The sequence below is a fragment of the Rhizophagus irregularis genome, chromosome 6 (assembly GCF_026210795.1).
Source record: "Rhizophagus irregularis chromosome 6, complete sequence".
In the NCBI taxonomy this organism is placed as follows: Eukaryota; Fungi; Glomeromycota; class Glomeromycetes; order Glomerales; family Glomeraceae; genus Rhizophagus; species Rhizophagus irregularis.
Window position 1 is genome coordinate 3,270,886 of NC_089434.1, and position 16,771 is coordinate 3,287,656.

The following is a 16,771-nucleotide window of genomic DNA, read 5'->3' on the forward strand; positions in this document are numbered from 1 at the left end:
TAACCCACGCTAAATGATTTATCAATAATTGGAATTAGCAAGCTATCTATTGGTACTAAAGACATGATCTTAGCATCATTCGACGCGTCTCAATGAGACGAATCTAATGAATATAAATTCGTTCATGTAAGACCACTAGAAGGCGAATAATATCAAGTTTCGCATTTTTTTAAAAAATTTCGAGCGTTAAAAATTAAAAATTCCAATACATGAATTTATTTGTCATCCAATAGTCGTACAAAAATGAATTAGGACTCATTGGATTCTTCTCGATGAGACGAGTCGAATGGTGGTGAGATCATGTCTATAGCATTAATAGATCGTAAGTTAATTCACGCTAAATAATTTATAAAAAATTGGCATTAGCAAGCTATCTATCAATGCTAGAGACGTGATCTTACCACCATTCGACTCGTCTCATCGAGACAAATCCAATGAGTCCTAATTAATATTTGTACGACCATTGGACGATGAATAAATTCATGTATCAGAATTTTTAATTTTTAACGTTCAAAAATTTTAAAAAAATGCGAAACTTGATATTATTCGCCATCCAGTGATCGTACACGAATGAATTTATATTCATTGGATTCATCTCACTAAGACGCGTCGAATGGTGCTAAGATCATATCTCTAGCACCAATAGATAGCTTGCTAATTCCAATTATTGATAAATCATTTAGCGCAGGTTAACATGTGATCTATCGATGCTAGAGACATTATCTTACTACCATTCGACGCGTCTCGTCGAGAGGAATCCAATGATATATGGCTCGACTTTGTACAATTACTAGATAGTCGGCTATTTGATTTTTTGCATTTTTATAAAAAATCAGATTAAACTGAACTGAACTGCTAGTTTTTCGGTTCTAATACCCGAACTGAACCGAACCGAATTTTGAGCCAGTTTCAGATCAGTTCTCCGGTTTAGCCTGAACCATTTGGAGCTTTATTGAACACAGCTTCCGCATATTAAAGGATATTATCTTTGCAAGGACCCAGACGTTTAATTCAGTTCAAGTCTTTCATTTTGTGACAGAAAATATGGATCGTTTCTATAAATTTAGACTGCTTGGGATTACGCACAAACATCCTGGACATACAATTGCAAAAAGATTTTTTTGTCCAGGTTGGGAGATGGTGGATGAGAGTTTAATTCAGCAAACTACCATTAAGAATGAGTATTTAGTTCCAAGTACAAGAGAATTGGGTGTTTTTTATGTTGTCAACAGTATCATTGGAACTTGTAGCTGTCCTGTTAAAATAACAGGCGCACCTTGCAAGCATCAAGGAGCTGTTTCTGTAAAATTTTACATCACGAATTTTAATTTTTTACCATCATTAACTCCTAATGATCGTATGGTCTACAGTTATATTGCAGTTGGTAAATAGTTTTCATTGCAATATTGATTGCAATATTACTATTGATAATTTTTTTATTTTTTAGGTTTTATTGCAGAGAATAGTTCTTTTTATGCTTCGTTGCAAGCAGGATCTCCTTCGCAAGTTCAGATTCACACAGAACCTTCTTCAAAAGTTCAGGTTCTACATACAGAATTGCAAGTTGAAAAGCATAATGAAATAGATGAAGGATTGATGATTTCTTCAACTACTGAATGGAGGTAAATGCCGTTTCTTAACTGCAAGATTAAACTAACTCCTTGACTGATTACTGAAATATTTATTAGAGAACTAAATGAAAATAATGAGGATGAAATTGATAAATCTGCTTTGGTTACTTTTTTGGAAGAAATTAAAGTGGATTATGAGAATTATGGCCCACAGTTTCGTACTGCATTTGATAAATTTGCCAAGCGATACCATGCATCAAAATCACAATCTATTCCTTGGCTATGTTCTTTTCTATATGATATTAATCGTAATGTAGATCCAACACGAGTTAAAAGTGGTTCAATGATTTGCGTTCAGGTAGAGTCTGTCAAACGGCGCAAAAGTGAAAGATCAAATGGCACTAGGCAAAAATCATCAGCTATTGTAGAGGGTGAGAAAGAGAATTCAGATCCTTAAACTATTCCAAGTAGGAAAAAACGGAAAGGTAAAAAAGAGCATAATTTAAGCAAGAACATTCTTAGAAACCAGTTAAATTGACTTCCATTTTATTCAAGAGAATGATGTTTTAAAAGTATTTGGAGTGTTCACCCTATAAAAAAAGTCTGTGTGATTTTTGTTGAAAAATCATTCAATTAAATTCACTACGATTTCTGTATATTTGACCATACAATAATTGTGCTAAAAATTGCAATAAATCACACAATTATTGCATGGTAATTCATTCAATAATTATCCTATTATTGACCTGAATTTATACAATTATTGTGTGATTTCTGAGCCAAATTTTAGGCCATATTTTAGGAATTATAGGTTAAATTTTACAGTAATAACAGGCAATTTATAAAGTGAAATTATGAATTTTTATTGACTTAAAATATAAAAAATATACACAATATTTCATAAATAAAATACATACTAAATTTGATATAATCATAAATATAAAAATTTGTAAGAAAATAAAATAAAGTATGTTAATAACATGAAAGTAAATTAGTAGTATCAAAGAAGAAAGTAAATTATTAGTGTAAGTAAATTATTAGTATTAAATAAATAAAAAAGTATGAAGTTAGTGAAGAAAGCAAATTAGTAGTGTTAAAAAGTAAATTATTAGTGTTAGTAATAAAAAAGTATGAAGTTAGTGAAGAAAGCAAATTAGTGTGTTAAAAAGTAAATTATTAGTGTTAGTAATAAAAAAAAAGTATGAAGTTAGTGAAGAAAGCAAGTTAGTAACATTAAAATGTAAAAAGTTAAGAAAATAAAAAGATAAAGAACACAAGTTTTTTTTACCTGATATTTTAAAAGAAAGTTGGAGAAAAGTTAAAAGGTTAAAAAAACATAAACAAAAACATTTCGCGTCATCATATTTATTTTGACGATCAGATCACGTGATCAACATATATAATTTAAGAGTTAATTTTTACCGCATAATTCTGGCCAAATTATAATTCCAGTCAGAACTAATTGTGTAACCTAATAAAAAGTTTTTGACTTTTTTTTAGTTACAAGATGATACAAAAATTTCACCAATGGGTCTGAAAGATGCCCGTTTATAAGCAAATATGCAGTTGAAATTTGTGTAACCTTACTGCATAAATCACTTTACTTAGGAAAATCTATTTGTAATGGTTAAAAGTGGTCTATTTGACCCTAAAAGTGGTCAAATGTAACCATACAGGTAAGATGGAAAGTAGTATAGTAGGATTACTCAAAAATTGCTTTCTGTATCCTAAATTTAAGTCTATTTTCAAGTTGTACAATAATCACAATTTTTATTGTACAAAAATTGAATGTTTTCTGTATCCTAAATTTAAGTTGTATAAAGATCACACAAAAATTGAACATTTTCTATATTCTAAATTTAAGTTGTACAAAAATTGCATACTTTTAATATGCTTTGAAAAACTTCATAGCTATTTTTATCCAAAAATCTGCAATAATTGTACAATTTCCACACGGACTTGAACAAATATCGTACAAAAATTGGATGATTTTTTTTCATAGGGTCAACATTAAAACTTTCACACTTTATCAACTTTATAACGTACATATACACAATTATTACAATAATAAACAATTAACAATAACAATTATACACTTTTTTATTGTTAAAAATACTTTTAAAATTTTATCATTTATTAAAAATAGTTAAACTTTATTTAATTTGACACTTCTAAACGATTTATAGTTAAATCTATTTCCAGTCGGCTAATTTGAATAATCTTTAAATTCTATTGTTAATAACTTATCACGTGAAATGGCTGTGACGTGGTGGCTTGCGGCGCAGCTACGCCACCAACCTGGCACACAAAAAAGATATGCTGGCACACAATACGGACGTGCTGTTTGATAATTGCACGTCTGAAATGTGTGTCAGGTTGATAGCGCATGCGCGGCATCACAGCCACTGATCACGTGATACATACAATCAGAAAATTCACGTCGCACTGATAAACATCTCTCCTTATCACGCTAATTTTTTTTGCTTTTTCTCCCACACTCTCTTTCGAACAAAAAAAAAAATTTTTTTATTTTTTACTTCGGAAGTGTAATAGCCAATAGGTCTACCTTTCAACACTTTTGTTTTGGTAAGTTGCCTAATGGCAAAATTTATTACAAAGAAATTAAGTTACACAGCTCAAGTTGTGATTCGTTAAACCACAGTAAATACATAACTGATAAACAGTATGGACATCGAATCACAAAATAGCTCACAAGTAAGTCAATTTTGCATATTTTTCTTTCATATTATCGAGCTTTTTTTGTTTTGAGTACATTCTATATAATATACATATGAAATATAAGTTAAAAATGAGAAAAAAAAACGAGTTTTTGATTAAATAGGTATATCGTTGCATTTTTAATTATAGAGTTTATTTGATATTGAGTTTTATTAGAATTTATTTAGTTTAACTTTATTTTATGAGAATAATATATTAATATAGAATGTTAATTCTAATTTTATAATTAGTTCGTTATTTAATTTATTATGTATAATAATAATTTATTATGTAGCATTGTATCATTTTTCTCGTTATTATTATTCTAAATTAATTGGTATTTTTTGTCTATTTTATTGATTATATGTAAAATAAATTTTATTTCAGCATTATTTTATTAAATAGAACCAAATTTTTCTTTATTTATCATTATCGTTTGTCATTTTCATAATTTAATTTTAAATTTTCGTATTTATTTAGTTCTTTTCATGGGATTCCCTTCCCGAACAATTAAAATCAATCCTCCCTCTGCGTCACTCATATTTAATCAAAAATTTTAATGTTTTATCACCATTTCAAACTACTAAGAATTTTGAGATTCCACAATTTGAACTGGACGCATTCGTAGATATTGACGATAAAGAAAAAGCACGCAAATGGTTTTTGTCATTTGAATCTAAGTCAAAAACGACAATGCCAGAATTTAGGCATTATGAAATTAAAGGAAAGAAGGTTCTTTTTCGCGAGAAAAGACATTGTATTCACAGTAAATTAGTGAAGGAGAAACAAGGGAATCGTGAATTAAAACGCTTACAATCATCCCAGTTACAAAATACAAATTGCGCTGCTACTATTCACCTTCGGCTAAAGTTTTGTAATATTGAATTAAGCCATCCTTTGGAAGTTAACTTACGATTCACTCATAATCATGTTGTTAATTCTGCAGAATCGTTAAGCTTTTGACGTGTCAATAGGGAAATTTGTGGAAAATTTTTAGAACTTTTCAAGGATGGTCATTCTCCCGCATCGGCAATGTATGATTATGAAGATACACTTTATCTTAGCGCAATGGATGAGCAGGAACTTTTAGTATTACTTGCAGACTGGATGACTAATCCAAATTACGACTACATTGCTAAGCTTTTTCATAAATATTGTGAAATGGCACTTGGAGATCGCAACGGTACTTCAATGTTTAAACGTCTAGAAGAAGTCGTAAATGATTATAATAACTCAGGCCATGGAAAAGCGATATTGCAAGAATATGATTCACGCATGGGAAAGGCGTTTATTCTATGCGTCGTGACTAATTTAATGAATCAAGTACATGAAAGAGTTTTACAATCTGGTGAATTATGTTATATGGATGCTTCGGCATCATTTGAACTTTTGAATACATCTATCACTCTTCTTTATACAAGCTGCATGGTTGGTGCCCTTCCGCTTGGCTTGTTTATCACTTCAGATGAGTCTGAAATAACGCTAGAAAAGGCATTAAATTTACTTAAAACAATTCTTTCACAACATGACTTTTTTGGACGTGGGCCACAAGTCGGTCCAAAAGTTTTTCTTACTGATGATTCGAGTGCTGAACGCAATGCTCTTAAATTATGTTGGCCAGAAGGTAAGGATTCACTTTGAATTTAATTTCTTATTTAAATTCGTAATGATTTACTGATTTTATTAAATTATTAAATTATTCAACTAAAAATGCCAGGGATCCGTCTTCTGTGTACCTTTCACATTCTCCAGGTATTCTGGAGATGGCTTTATGACTTGAAGTATCATATTAATAAAGAAGATTGGGGATCTATCATGAAGAAGATGAAAGAAATCCTTTATACAACGTCGGGCTCGGAAATGCATACGCATTACTGTGAATTCAAACAAATGTTTTATGGCAGGTATCCTCAACTACGCAAGCATTTTGAGATTTTGTGGGAACGCCGTTGTTTTTAGACCCTCTCTTTCCGCTCTGAACTTTATATGCGGGAAAATAACACAAATAATTCCGTTGAAAGAAGTTTTGGCATACTAAAAGATTTAGTGTTTGCAAGGACGCAAGCATATAACTGCGTTCAAGTTTTTCAGTTTATTACAACAAACATGGAGAGATTTTACATGCTTCGATTGCTCAGCTTTGCGCATAGACATCTGGGGCATCTTCGGCTTGCAAAACATTTTTTATATCCCGGGTGGGACACCATAAACATGAATGCAATTCAAAAGAATAGTGTGAAAACTGAATTTTTTGTGCCAAGTGCGCAAAGTTCTAACATTTATGTTGTTAACAGTGAAATTGGAACCTGTACTTGTCCGATTGGTATGGCCGGTGCGCCTTATAAGCACTAGGGTGCAGTTTCAGTCAAATTCCATATATCAACATTCAATTTTCTTCCGTCTTTGGCTTCCAATGATCGTATGATTTACGCTTATATTGCACTTGGTAAGTAATAACCTGCATTAATAACAATGAATATTTTATTTGTTAAGAAACTTTTTTTTAATTAAAATAAGTAAAAGAAAAAAAAAGATGACATTATTTTAAATATTTTATTAATTATTTGATTTTTTTTCTTTAGGTTATGTTGCAAAAGATAATTCTTTTTATGCATCATTGCACGCAGTAACCACTCCACAAGATTTACAAACAAAAGTAGGAACGTCAAATAACAATACAACTATTGAATATGGCATTCTGTCTTATAAGGAATCAAACGAAAATGTCGAAATTGTTGATATTTCTGCATTCACTGATTTTTTGGAAGAAGTTAGAAGAGACTACCAGGATGGTGGTGCGTAATTGCGTACTGCATTAGATAAATTTGCGGAGCGCTATAAAGCAGCTAAGCTGAAGTCCATCCCTCGATTAACTTCCTTTCTTTACGATCTAAACCGCGACTTAGATCCAATGGTTAATTTAAGAAGTGGTTCTATGATCTGTGTACAAGTTGAATCTGTCAAATGACGCAAAACAGAAGGGTCGGGGTATAAGTGTAAGCTACCTAATATTATTAAAGATAAGGAAAATTTGGATCTACAAAATATTCCTAGTCGTAAAACAAGGAAAGCCGGTAAAAAGGAGCATAATTTGAGCAAAAACGTATTAAAAAATCAGCCAAATTGAAGCAAGGTATTGGTTCATAATATTTATTATGATAGCATACATTTTTAACATTTTTACAAAGCATTCATACTAATTTAAACCATTTTTAATAGCTAAGATATTATTTTTATTTGATAGCGTTTATTTACACAATGGCATTATGTTTTGAAATAATCCTTATAATAAATTAGGTTTTCTAATTCAAAAATTTTAATGAATTTTTAAATGTTTTATTTAAACGCATTTTATACAATGTTAAGTTTACACATTTTACAATAATACAGTGGACATCAAAAAAAACGCACCAAACTTTTTTAAAATTATTAATTGCTCTTATTAAATCAATTTAAATTCAATTAAAATAAAATTTAAAACTTAAATAATATATGGTTTGGCCTACTAAAAAACATAAAATTTAATATTAATTTACTAATTAGTTTTTTAATTACATAACATTAAATCAAAACAACTTGGTGCATTCTTTTTGCCACTTTTTAAAATTTTTAAAAAAATCAAAATTTTAACAAAATTATATTATGCTTTTATAATAAAAAAATGTAAAATTAATTATTAAATAGCTTAAATTATTAATTAAAATTAAAAAAAGTCAATACTTTTTAGTAATAAATTGATTAATTTATTTAATGAATATAATTAAAAATTACTATAAAACATATAGATTTTACAGTTTTTATTATAACAGTTTTTCTTAAACTACATTAAATCAAAAAATTTTATAGTAAAATAATACCCAAAATTAAATTCTCCTAATTAAGGGGAATTTGCGAAAAAAAAAATGGACCTTTAGATAGGATTTACACTATATGTAAAATGAAGATCATTGCCATACTTTAACAAGTAATATCTCACTATCTTGCACTCCATTTTTTTTTTCGCAAATTTCCCTTAATTAGGAGAATTTAATTTTGGGTATTATTTTACTATAAAATTTTTTGATTTAATGTAGTTTAAGAAAAACTGTTATAATAAAAACTGTAAAATCTATATGTTTTATAGTAATTTTTAATTATATTCATTAAATAAATTAATCAATTTATTACTAAAAAGTATTGACTTTTTTTAATTTTAATTAATAATTTAAGCTATTTAATAATTAATTTTACATTTTTTTATTATAAAAGCATAATATAATTTTGTGAAAATTTTGATTTTTTTAAAAATTTTAAAAAGTGGCAAAAAGAATGCACCAAGTTGTTTTGATTTAATGTTATGTAATTAAAAAACTAATTAGTAAATTAATATTAAATTTTATGTTTTTTAGTAGGCCAAACCATATATTATTTAAGTTTTAAATTTTATTTTAATTGAATTTAAATTGATTTAATAAGAGCAATTAATAATTTTAAAAAAGTTTGGTGTGTTTTTTTTGATGTCCACTGTATATATACATTTTTTAAGTTTTTTATTAATAATAATATAATAATTAATCGAATTTTTTTTAAATAAACACACTTTTACAATAATAATTAAAGTATTTAATTTCAAGCAAAATATTGGAGAAAAAGCAAAAAAAACTAGCGCGATAAGGAGAGATGTTTATCAGTGTGACGCATGCACCGTCAACCTGACACACATTTCAGACGTGCTTGATAATTCTGTACTACATCTTAATTGCATATATATTGAGCAAAAGCATTATAAATCGATACAAAAAAAAATAAATCATTTCTCTCTGAACGCTGAAACCAAAAATACTTTTATATCCATAAACTAGCTTTACCTGTAACTGCAGTCAAGTGCATATTTTTTTCGCAAGCACAAATACATACATATAAAAACTATGTCTTCACAAGCTTCTTCACCCGCTTCACCCGCCTTAATAACAGAAGAAATCTGACGTGATTAAAGATTTTAATACAGAGGAGATTTGAAAAAGAAAAACTTAAAGCTAGAGGAGTCCCACTTCGAAATTTTACACAAAGAAGAAATTTCTGGCCTTGCCTTTCTTGATACAACTAAAGAGGATTTTCGAAGTTATGGCTTGAAAGCTTGTCCCGCAACAACACTAGCAAAATTTATTGAAGGTCTCAGCCAGAAGTTACAAAATTATTCCTCGCTTAAGACTCTTGACGACTTGAAAGAAATGTTACGTAGAAATAAGGTCAATGGGAAAGATATGACAAACATCAAGCAGTTTACTCCCAGTAGGTAATTAATTAATTTTCAAACTGACTAGATAGCCATATTAACTTTATTTTTCTCTGTAGTCTTCGAGGAAATTAATGATGAAGATAAGGCCCTCAATCACTGTATGGAGGATATAATCTTAAAACTTTCAAATGTGGAAACTATGACTGACACCAACGAGGCGACGCGCTGTGAATTTATTTCATCGATTCTTCATGCATCCATCGCTATAGCTAAAAAACTTACCTCCCAAGATATATTTATAGTTTTACAAAAAGATATATCCGGTGAGGATGCAACAGGCAGAGTAGACTACGCAATCAAAAGTCTAGAAGACCTCCTATGTATCACCGAAAGAAAGCCTCGTAATATTAAAATCAGATATGCACAGGTAAATACTACTCGGATTCGTGTTTTAGAGCGTGTCATATGTGACCGCACCAAGCCGAAAGAGATTCAATAATATTAACGCATTTTATTTTTTAGAATCTGGCGCAACTTGAAAGTGCATTCCAGACCAATAAAAAGAAGCGGACTGCAGATCAAGCGTTTGGGAACGACTATTTTGATTATATATATACTAGCAGCGTGAAAAATCTATTGTAATTTAGCTGGTTTTTCCGGTAAATTTTTGATAAATTCAGTAAAATTTTATGATCCCGGCCAGATTTCCGGTATATTTTAAAAATAAATTAAGTTTACCGAAGATATTTTTTAATTCTGGTCATATATTCCGGTTGAAAAAATAAATTTCCGGAATTGTTATGCTTTGCCGGTAAAATTCTGAAATTTTTGCAAACTTTTTTTTCACGCTGGCACAGAGTGGCATTTTATCATATATACTACTGATGTTATATACTCTACGAGTGGAAGCGAATACCAGATTAATCTTACAAAATCTGCCATCAAAGAAAATCCAGAGTTACTCTGAAGCAACGTGAAAAGGGTAATAGGTATTATTGTTGGGCTGTTAAAAGATCGTGTTAGTGTAGATAGTTCCCCAGCTAGCAAGAGGGCTAGAATCAAAAAAATTATCAAAAAATAATATGTATACTGGGCAAAGTCCCGAACATTTGTATTTATTTTTCGCATGTAATAATAAAAAATTTTTCTTGGCAAAAGTCCAAATTGGAACGGAGGCGCACATGATTCTTTTAGGTTATGAAAAAACGTGACGATCAAGCCGATATGGTTAAAGTATAGGATTGTGACAGATGCGGAAAATGGTACTTCATAGAACGTACGCTAGACAGTGAAAGGAAACCTTGTTCAAGTTGTCAAAGCTCTTATTTGCTGTAAAAAAAAAGATGGAGATGTGGATGCTTAAGAAACGTTTTATTAATTCTGAATTTTTGACCCGAATACTCACGTGATTTTCTATCGTAAAGATTCTTCACGGTTGCACCTATGATGTAATAATGCGACAACGTACGTGTTTTAATGCTATCGATTCGGAAATTAAAAAAATAAATGTGCCGTAGTTAGATGAGAGAACAAGCAATTGTCTGCATATACTCAGTTTTATGTGCATTAAAAAAAGGAAATTGTGATCAAAGATGTTCACTGTAAATGTGGCTGAGTGAATGCAAAAATATAAAGGTAGCGAGTCAGAAGTATTGTTTTATCTTCTATCTCTGCTAATTTTTATTTGATTGTTACAATTTTCAATAAATGCTAATTTACAACTTTACTATAATTAATTAATGAAGTGTGCAATTTGCAATATTAAAACTATATAAAAATTAGTATGTAAACGACTAATTTGACAGACGCAGTAATGCAATGTGATAATGGTTCCTACTCTTTCATTATTTCACCTTTCCAGTTTCCCATTCACTAACAACTGTCCAATCTTCATTCGTTGTAATTCCTTCTTTATTACGCTTTAGGCAACGGGCTGAGACAAAAGCTACTTTATCACAGAAGGCTATGCCAACTTCAACTATTTCCTTAACATGATCTGGAAGACTCATCCGGTAACCCTTGTCAAAAATTTGATCTAGTGCATCTGTGGTGTCTTGTTTCATTATACGGAAGTCTACATCATCAGAACGCTTAAATTCATACGTTATGCTAACGGTTTTATTTTGGATAATTGGAATGATTCGGACATCTGGACGGCCAACCCCAGCTTCGCGATTAGATTCAACCCGGTATTCAACGCCATGATACATAGCGAGTGCTCCGAGAACAAATATATGGTACCAGGTTTCATATAATTTACCTCTTTTGAGATCAGCAATATCAAAACAAGACACTACCTCCATATAAAGCGATGGAAATTTGTTACAAAATGTAGCAATATCTTTTTTAAACAATGATTCGTATATTTCGTTTGTCTTCGCATATTCCATACCGATAACCTCAAAAATCCACAAAATCCATTGGCATGCTACCTCTCTATTTGGGATTACTAGTTTAACATTTTTCACAGTATGACCAACCAAAGATCCTGGAACCATAGTCAAGTAACCACTATAGTATAATAAAGTACATAATGAGTTTATCTCTGGCTTCGTATCAAGGTCATTGTATCGGAGATATGGCATTAATTCCACATCTAGACTTACTACAGACTCATCTTGACCTACAGACTCAACCACATCTTTATCCTTACAGAAGGAATGGGAATGGATTATATTCTCGAGCCGATCTTTGACTCCTGACCCGCACTTTTTTAGCATTTCTACAAGTGTGTTTGTAGAACCGCTATTGATCCAATAATTATCAATTTCATCTTTGTCTAGACACGATATTACTGAATGTGGGTTGTAAATATGAACTTCAGTGCTCGTTCGGTATCCATTATAGTAAAGGCGTAGTTCATCAAGTTTTTCATTTTGTTTTTTTTCTTCTAGCAAATACTTAATTTCATTTTCGGTGAATCCAAATGTATCAGAGAAAATAGCACGGCCAGAACAGCTTGGTTTTTCATGCATTGGATAGACCACTACATTGTTAAATCCGGAAAGAAAGCTTGTTTGTCCTAGTGGGAGAGTCCCAACAAACAGGACCTTATCCACGTAAGTATTTTCCTGCATAGAAATTTTGTAGTTTTAACAAGCATGTATGCAATCAGTTAATTACAATACATATGCTTACCTTAGCTACACTTGAGTACATCGTTTTAAAAAAATCGTGAACATTATCATAAAATCCTCTTGCATTTTCCATAGGCCAGTCGTATTCATCGATTAGAATAATGGAACTCTTTCCAAAGCACTTGTTAAGATAACGTGCTAAATTAGAAAGAGCATTATTCAAAAGTGCAACTCCTGTTGTTTTGTTATTGAGTATTGACACAAATTTTTCTTTATCACTCTTTGGAAGAATGTCAATAAGGTATTGATATTTTTCGTATAGATTTGAAATTCTTTCCTTTATTGCGTCCAGCATTAGTTCCCAGGATTCACTTCCAAGATCCTAGTAAAAGTAAGTCTTGTTAGCTATTTATGTAATAGTAGGTTACACCAGGCTTGCTTACCTTGAAGCTAATGTGAATTACGGGCCACTGTTTGTAGTACAACTTAGCAAACCATTCGAATCTAGCAACTTTTAAATTCCCAAACAACGATGTTTTTACATCTGGTACATAATTTAATGGAGGATAATCCGTTGAAAGGAAAGTTTCAAGCATCGAAAGATTGGTTGATTTTCCGAACCGACGAGGGCGAATAATCAGATTGGACCGTTTTCCAAAGATCATGAATTCCATTATAAAAAGAGATTTATCGACGAAAGTACCCGAAGTCACAAACTTTTTAAATTCTGATTCGCCTAGAGAATAGTCTCCATTGTTGATTATTATGGGAGGTTCATCTAAAACGCTTTGGAATGCTTTATTGTACAATATATGTTAATAAATAATAGTAATTAATTAATTAACAAGCTTTTAAGGAAAAGCTTACCCTCTGATTTATCACTCCATGTCATACTCGACACATCCTCCCCTTCGAGAGCTGGAAAGTGAAGATTAGCATTGTGTTCAGCACAAAAGATAGGTGCTTAAAATTGTTATAACATACCTTTGATTATTTTAGGGCGCTTTTTTGGTGGGTAATAATCTGGAATATCCAATATTAAATAAATAACAGAAATTCGTGCGTCAGACCAAATCGATATTTTGTTACTGCAAATTTCTTGTTCGAGAGGTAAAACGTTGGGAGACACTTACCAGTGTCGGTGATGATGGTGATGATAGAACTTCCAGATTTATTTTTATTATCCAATTCATCTTGAAAATATGTACTAAACGGTTCTTCAAGTTCCATTTCTTTTCCACGAAGTTTTTGAACAATGTCTTCTTCAGTAGAAATATTTTGCTCTTTAATATCTTTACTCTTAACACCAATAACTTTCCAAAGTTTCAAATTGTTTTTGTCGGAATCACCAACTCCTTTAATACTACAGACATGGTCCCTGAGGTGTAAAACTTCGAGTAGGTGTAAGGAGACATTTGTATTATCAAGTATGGCATATCTATCTTTATTCTTATCGTCTTTGCAAATGTTAACCGCATAAACTTGAGGACCATTGCTTGAAAGTATGTAAAGTTTGAATGATATATCCATCTCAATAATATTTCTATAAAATGATAAAATAAGTTTAGATTTTAAGAGAAAGTTGGAGAAAGGTTTCAAGAAAAACTTGAGAAACTTGAGAAAGTTTGAGAGAAGTCTAAGGTATATATATACTTTATATACTTTTCTGAATACATCATGATTAATTATAAAATGATCTTTATAAACTTTTAATTGGTGACACGAAATATGATATAATGATATAAATGATATAAGCATAGTAAAAAAAAAGTTTATAAAATTAACTTGTCGGCAAGCGAAACAAGGTGATTCATACGATTTTATCATTACTCAGATTGCATTCACGAGGTATTTATTAATTCTTCGGTTGTACAACAATTAGTAGCCAATAAAATTAATTTTAAATTATGTCATAACGATAAATCTAAGGCGTTTTCTCTGATGTAAGATTTTACGTATACAACTTTTTTTTCTTATTCCGACCCCAAGCCGTCATGCTATTTTCTCCGAGCATGAACCTATCGCAGTTTAAGAAGTGTTGACGAAAAAATTATTAAAGTCCGGACGAGACACTTCACAATTAAGGTATGAATGAAATATATTTTTTCGGCTGTGACTGTGCATTTGCAAGGGAGTGATTCATAGCTTGTAAAGCTAATCTCTATTTTTTTGTTAAGAAATTTCGAGGACCTTACTATGGAGGTGGGATATTTTCGTACGGAAACTTCAACATTTCTTCTTTTTCCTTAGAATATAGTGTTACAAGATTTTTATATAAACTCGCAATAAAAAAAATAAAATGCTCAGATATTTCCGTACATAATATTCATAAGCTTCAATATTTCTTTAGGAAAAAGACGTTATGGGAGTTGATAACGCCAAACGAAATTTTCTTCTTTTTCTTTTTTATCTTTCTTTTTTCGAATGTAGCAATGGGAATATTATAAACATGTTTGTTTAATAATAAAGTAATAAATTTGAATAATAAATTTGGAATAATCTTAATAATTTTTCTTTAATAAATTATGTAGTTACAATAAAGAAAGTTTTTATATATGAACCGTGAATAAAATTATAGAATGATAAGTCTTATGACTCAAGTACATTTTTTTTTATACATTAAATAAAATTATTAATTATGTACATGAAAAAAAAAAAATGCCAAAACAAATAAATGAACCTTAACAGTTACGTATAATATTAACCTTTTTGATTACAAAGTTTACTAATTTACCAGTTCAAATTTTAATATTTTACTCAACTTTCTTTTCCAGTCATTTGAGTATTTTGAGTAGAGCAAATAATCAAAATTAACCATTTATGGTTTATCAGATAGTCCAGTCCGATTTCAAATGATGTTAACATGGAATTTGATCGACATAAGATCCGGTAATAACGATGTAATAATAGTTAATCTATTGGAACAAGTTCCGATCGCAATATAAAAAAAAATAATATAAAAATACCCTTTGGCAAATTTTTAAAAGAAATTTATATTTTTTTCGTTCTGAAAATTGAAAGTTTCTCTCGTTCAAATCATTTCTTCTACGAATTCCATTGGTTATTTCTTAAGATATATAAAGTGTTATACCGATAATATACATATTTAGTTCAATTGTTGCTTTGAAGAAAAAAAAAATAATATATTTTGAGAAACATCTTTAACGCAAGAAGTTTTTACAATGACTCATGGATCCGATTTGGATTTTACTGAAAATATTAATGATGGAAACAATCATTTACAACAACCAACAAATGTGATCCAAATGGAGCATACTCGAATGGAATATAATCAAATAGAACATAATCAAATGGAACATACTTCAAATGCTCCATATAATAATAACTTTAATATTTCTTGCAACCCTTCAGATACAACAACTTACAACACTGGCAATAACGAAGGGTCCTCTTTTATGGATAATCAACTTGGTACTTCAACTCAATACTATGATCCTACGTTCACTACATCGTATCACGCGCCGCAGTATAACTCTCTTCTTGATGATATTCAATTCCAAAATAACTTCTCATCAGTTAATATTCCTCAGACGGATAATTCTGAGATCTTTAGACTTAATATTCCCGGTTTCAAAATCATCGTTATACCTAATTCTGTAAATTTAGCTAATTTGGATTTACAAAATTTGTTTCCACAAGACTCTAACCCAAATATCGTTACTATTCATTTGATTTTAATAACTTTTAGTAACTAAATTTCTTTTTATCTAATTTATATTATTATTATTTCTTATCTGTATTTTTTAAATATTTTATCATGTATTCATTATATAAATAAAGTTATATTTATTATCTAATTCTTAGCTATTAATATTTGCCAAGGGCTTAGGCCAAAATCTAATTATAATAAATAATGTTGGGATGCGGATTCTTTAAAACGATCTAAGGCAAAAGAATTATATGTTTTATTTGCGAATTTATATGATCGATTCCCGGCAATTCTTGAAATTTCTTTAAAATCCGCTTCAGGGTTTTTGTCTTTAATTTATCCTGTAAATCTTTTCGAAATAAAATAAACGCATTTTGAGGTCGAGTTATTCTACCTTTTTTGCCTACCAGACCTAGAATCATTACAGATGATATAATAATTTTTGTACTGTTATATACATTTTACGTAAATAATTTTTGTTCTTTAATGTTCTAAACTTTAGAAAATATTGAAAAAG

At 30.1% G+C, this 16,771-nt stretch overlaps 8 protein-coding genes across 8 annotated transcripts; 7 read left to right on the forward strand and 1 right to left on the reverse strand.

Moving 5' to 3' along the window:
- Positions 1 to 1,044: 1,044 nt before the first annotated feature.
- Positions 1,045 to 2,028, forward strand: OCT59_026461 (uncharacterized protein; the record flags this gene model as incomplete). The annotated part of the gene is made up of 3 exons (XM_025324242.1): positions 1,045 to 1,384; positions 1,448 to 1,622; positions 1,689 to 2,028. The coding sequence occupies 3 exons, from the start codon at positions 1,045 to 1,047 to the stop codon at positions 2,026 to 2,028; spliced, it is 855 nt and encodes a 284-aa protein (XP_025187267.1).
- Positions 2,029 to 4,256: 2,228 nt separating this feature from the next.
- On the forward strand, positions 4,257 to 5,252 carry OCT59_026462 (uncharacterized protein; the record flags this gene model as incomplete). The annotated part of the gene is made up of 2 exons (XM_025324243.2): positions 4,257 to 4,286; positions 4,770 to 5,252. 2 exons carry the CDS (start codon positions 4,257 to 4,259, stop codon positions 5,250 to 5,252), a joined length of 513 nt encoding a protein of 170 aa, XP_025187268.2.
- Positions 5,253 to 5,321: 69 nt separating this feature from the next.
- Positions 5,322 to 5,930, forward strand: OCT59_026463 (uncharacterized protein; the record flags this gene model as incomplete). Its single annotated transcript, XM_066143176.1, has 1 exon — positions 5,322 to 5,930. The coding sequence occupies one exon, from the start codon at positions 5,322 to 5,324 to the stop codon at positions 5,928 to 5,930; it is 609 nt and encodes a 202-aa protein (XP_065992718.1).
- A 465-nt stretch (positions 5,931 to 6,395) lies between these two features.
- On the forward strand, positions 6,396 to 7,092 carry OCT59_026464 (uncharacterized protein; the record flags this gene model as incomplete). The annotated part of the gene is made up of 2 exons (XM_066143177.1): positions 6,396 to 6,612; positions 6,872 to 7,092. The coding sequence occupies 2 exons, from the start codon at positions 6,396 to 6,398 to the stop codon at positions 7,090 to 7,092; spliced, it is 438 nt and encodes a 145-aa protein (XP_065992719.1).
- A 2,407-nt stretch (positions 7,093 to 9,499) lies between these two features.
- On the forward strand, positions 9,500 to 10,006 carry OCT59_026465 (uncharacterized protein; the record flags this gene model as incomplete). The annotated part of the gene is made up of 2 exons (XM_066143178.1): positions 9,500 to 9,560; positions 9,624 to 10,006. The coding sequence occupies 2 exons, from the start codon at positions 9,500 to 9,502 to the stop codon at positions 10,004 to 10,006; spliced, it is 444 nt and encodes a 147-aa protein (XP_065992720.1).
- A 1,118-nt stretch (positions 10,007 to 11,124) lies between these two features.
- Positions 11,125 to 13,814, reverse strand: OCT59_026466 (uncharacterized protein; the record flags this gene model as incomplete). Its single annotated transcript, XM_066143179.1, has 6 exons — positions 11,125 to 12,578; positions 12,646 to 12,966; positions 13,028 to 13,380; positions 13,452 to 13,502; positions 13,569 to 13,607; positions 13,718 to 13,814. 6 exons carry the CDS (start codon positions 13,812 to 13,814, stop codon positions 11,352 to 11,354), a joined length of 2,088 nt encoding a protein of 695 aa, XP_065992721.1. The 3' UTR covers positions 11,125 to 11,351.
- Positions 13,815 to 13,955: 141 nt separating this feature from the next.
- Positions 13,956 to 15,045, forward strand: OCT59_026467 (uncharacterized protein; the record flags this gene model as incomplete). The annotated part of the gene is made up of 7 exons (XM_066143181.1): positions 13,956 to 13,969; positions 14,148 to 14,225; positions 14,419 to 14,432; positions 14,514 to 14,527; positions 14,644 to 14,669; positions 14,762 to 14,786; positions 14,935 to 15,045. The coding sequence occupies 7 exons, from the start codon at positions 13,956 to 13,958 to the stop codon at positions 15,043 to 15,045; spliced, it is 282 nt and encodes a 93-aa protein (XP_065992722.1).
- A 721-nt stretch (positions 15,046 to 15,766) lies between these two features.
- On the forward strand, positions 15,767 to 16,300 carry OCT59_026468 (uncharacterized protein; the record flags this gene model as incomplete). The annotated part of the gene is made up of 1 exon (XM_025333271.2): positions 15,767 to 16,300. The coding sequence occupies one exon, from the start codon at positions 15,767 to 15,769 to the stop codon at positions 16,298 to 16,300; it is 534 nt and encodes a 177-aa protein (XP_025187273.1).
- Positions 16,301 to 16,771: the final 471 nt, after the last annotated feature.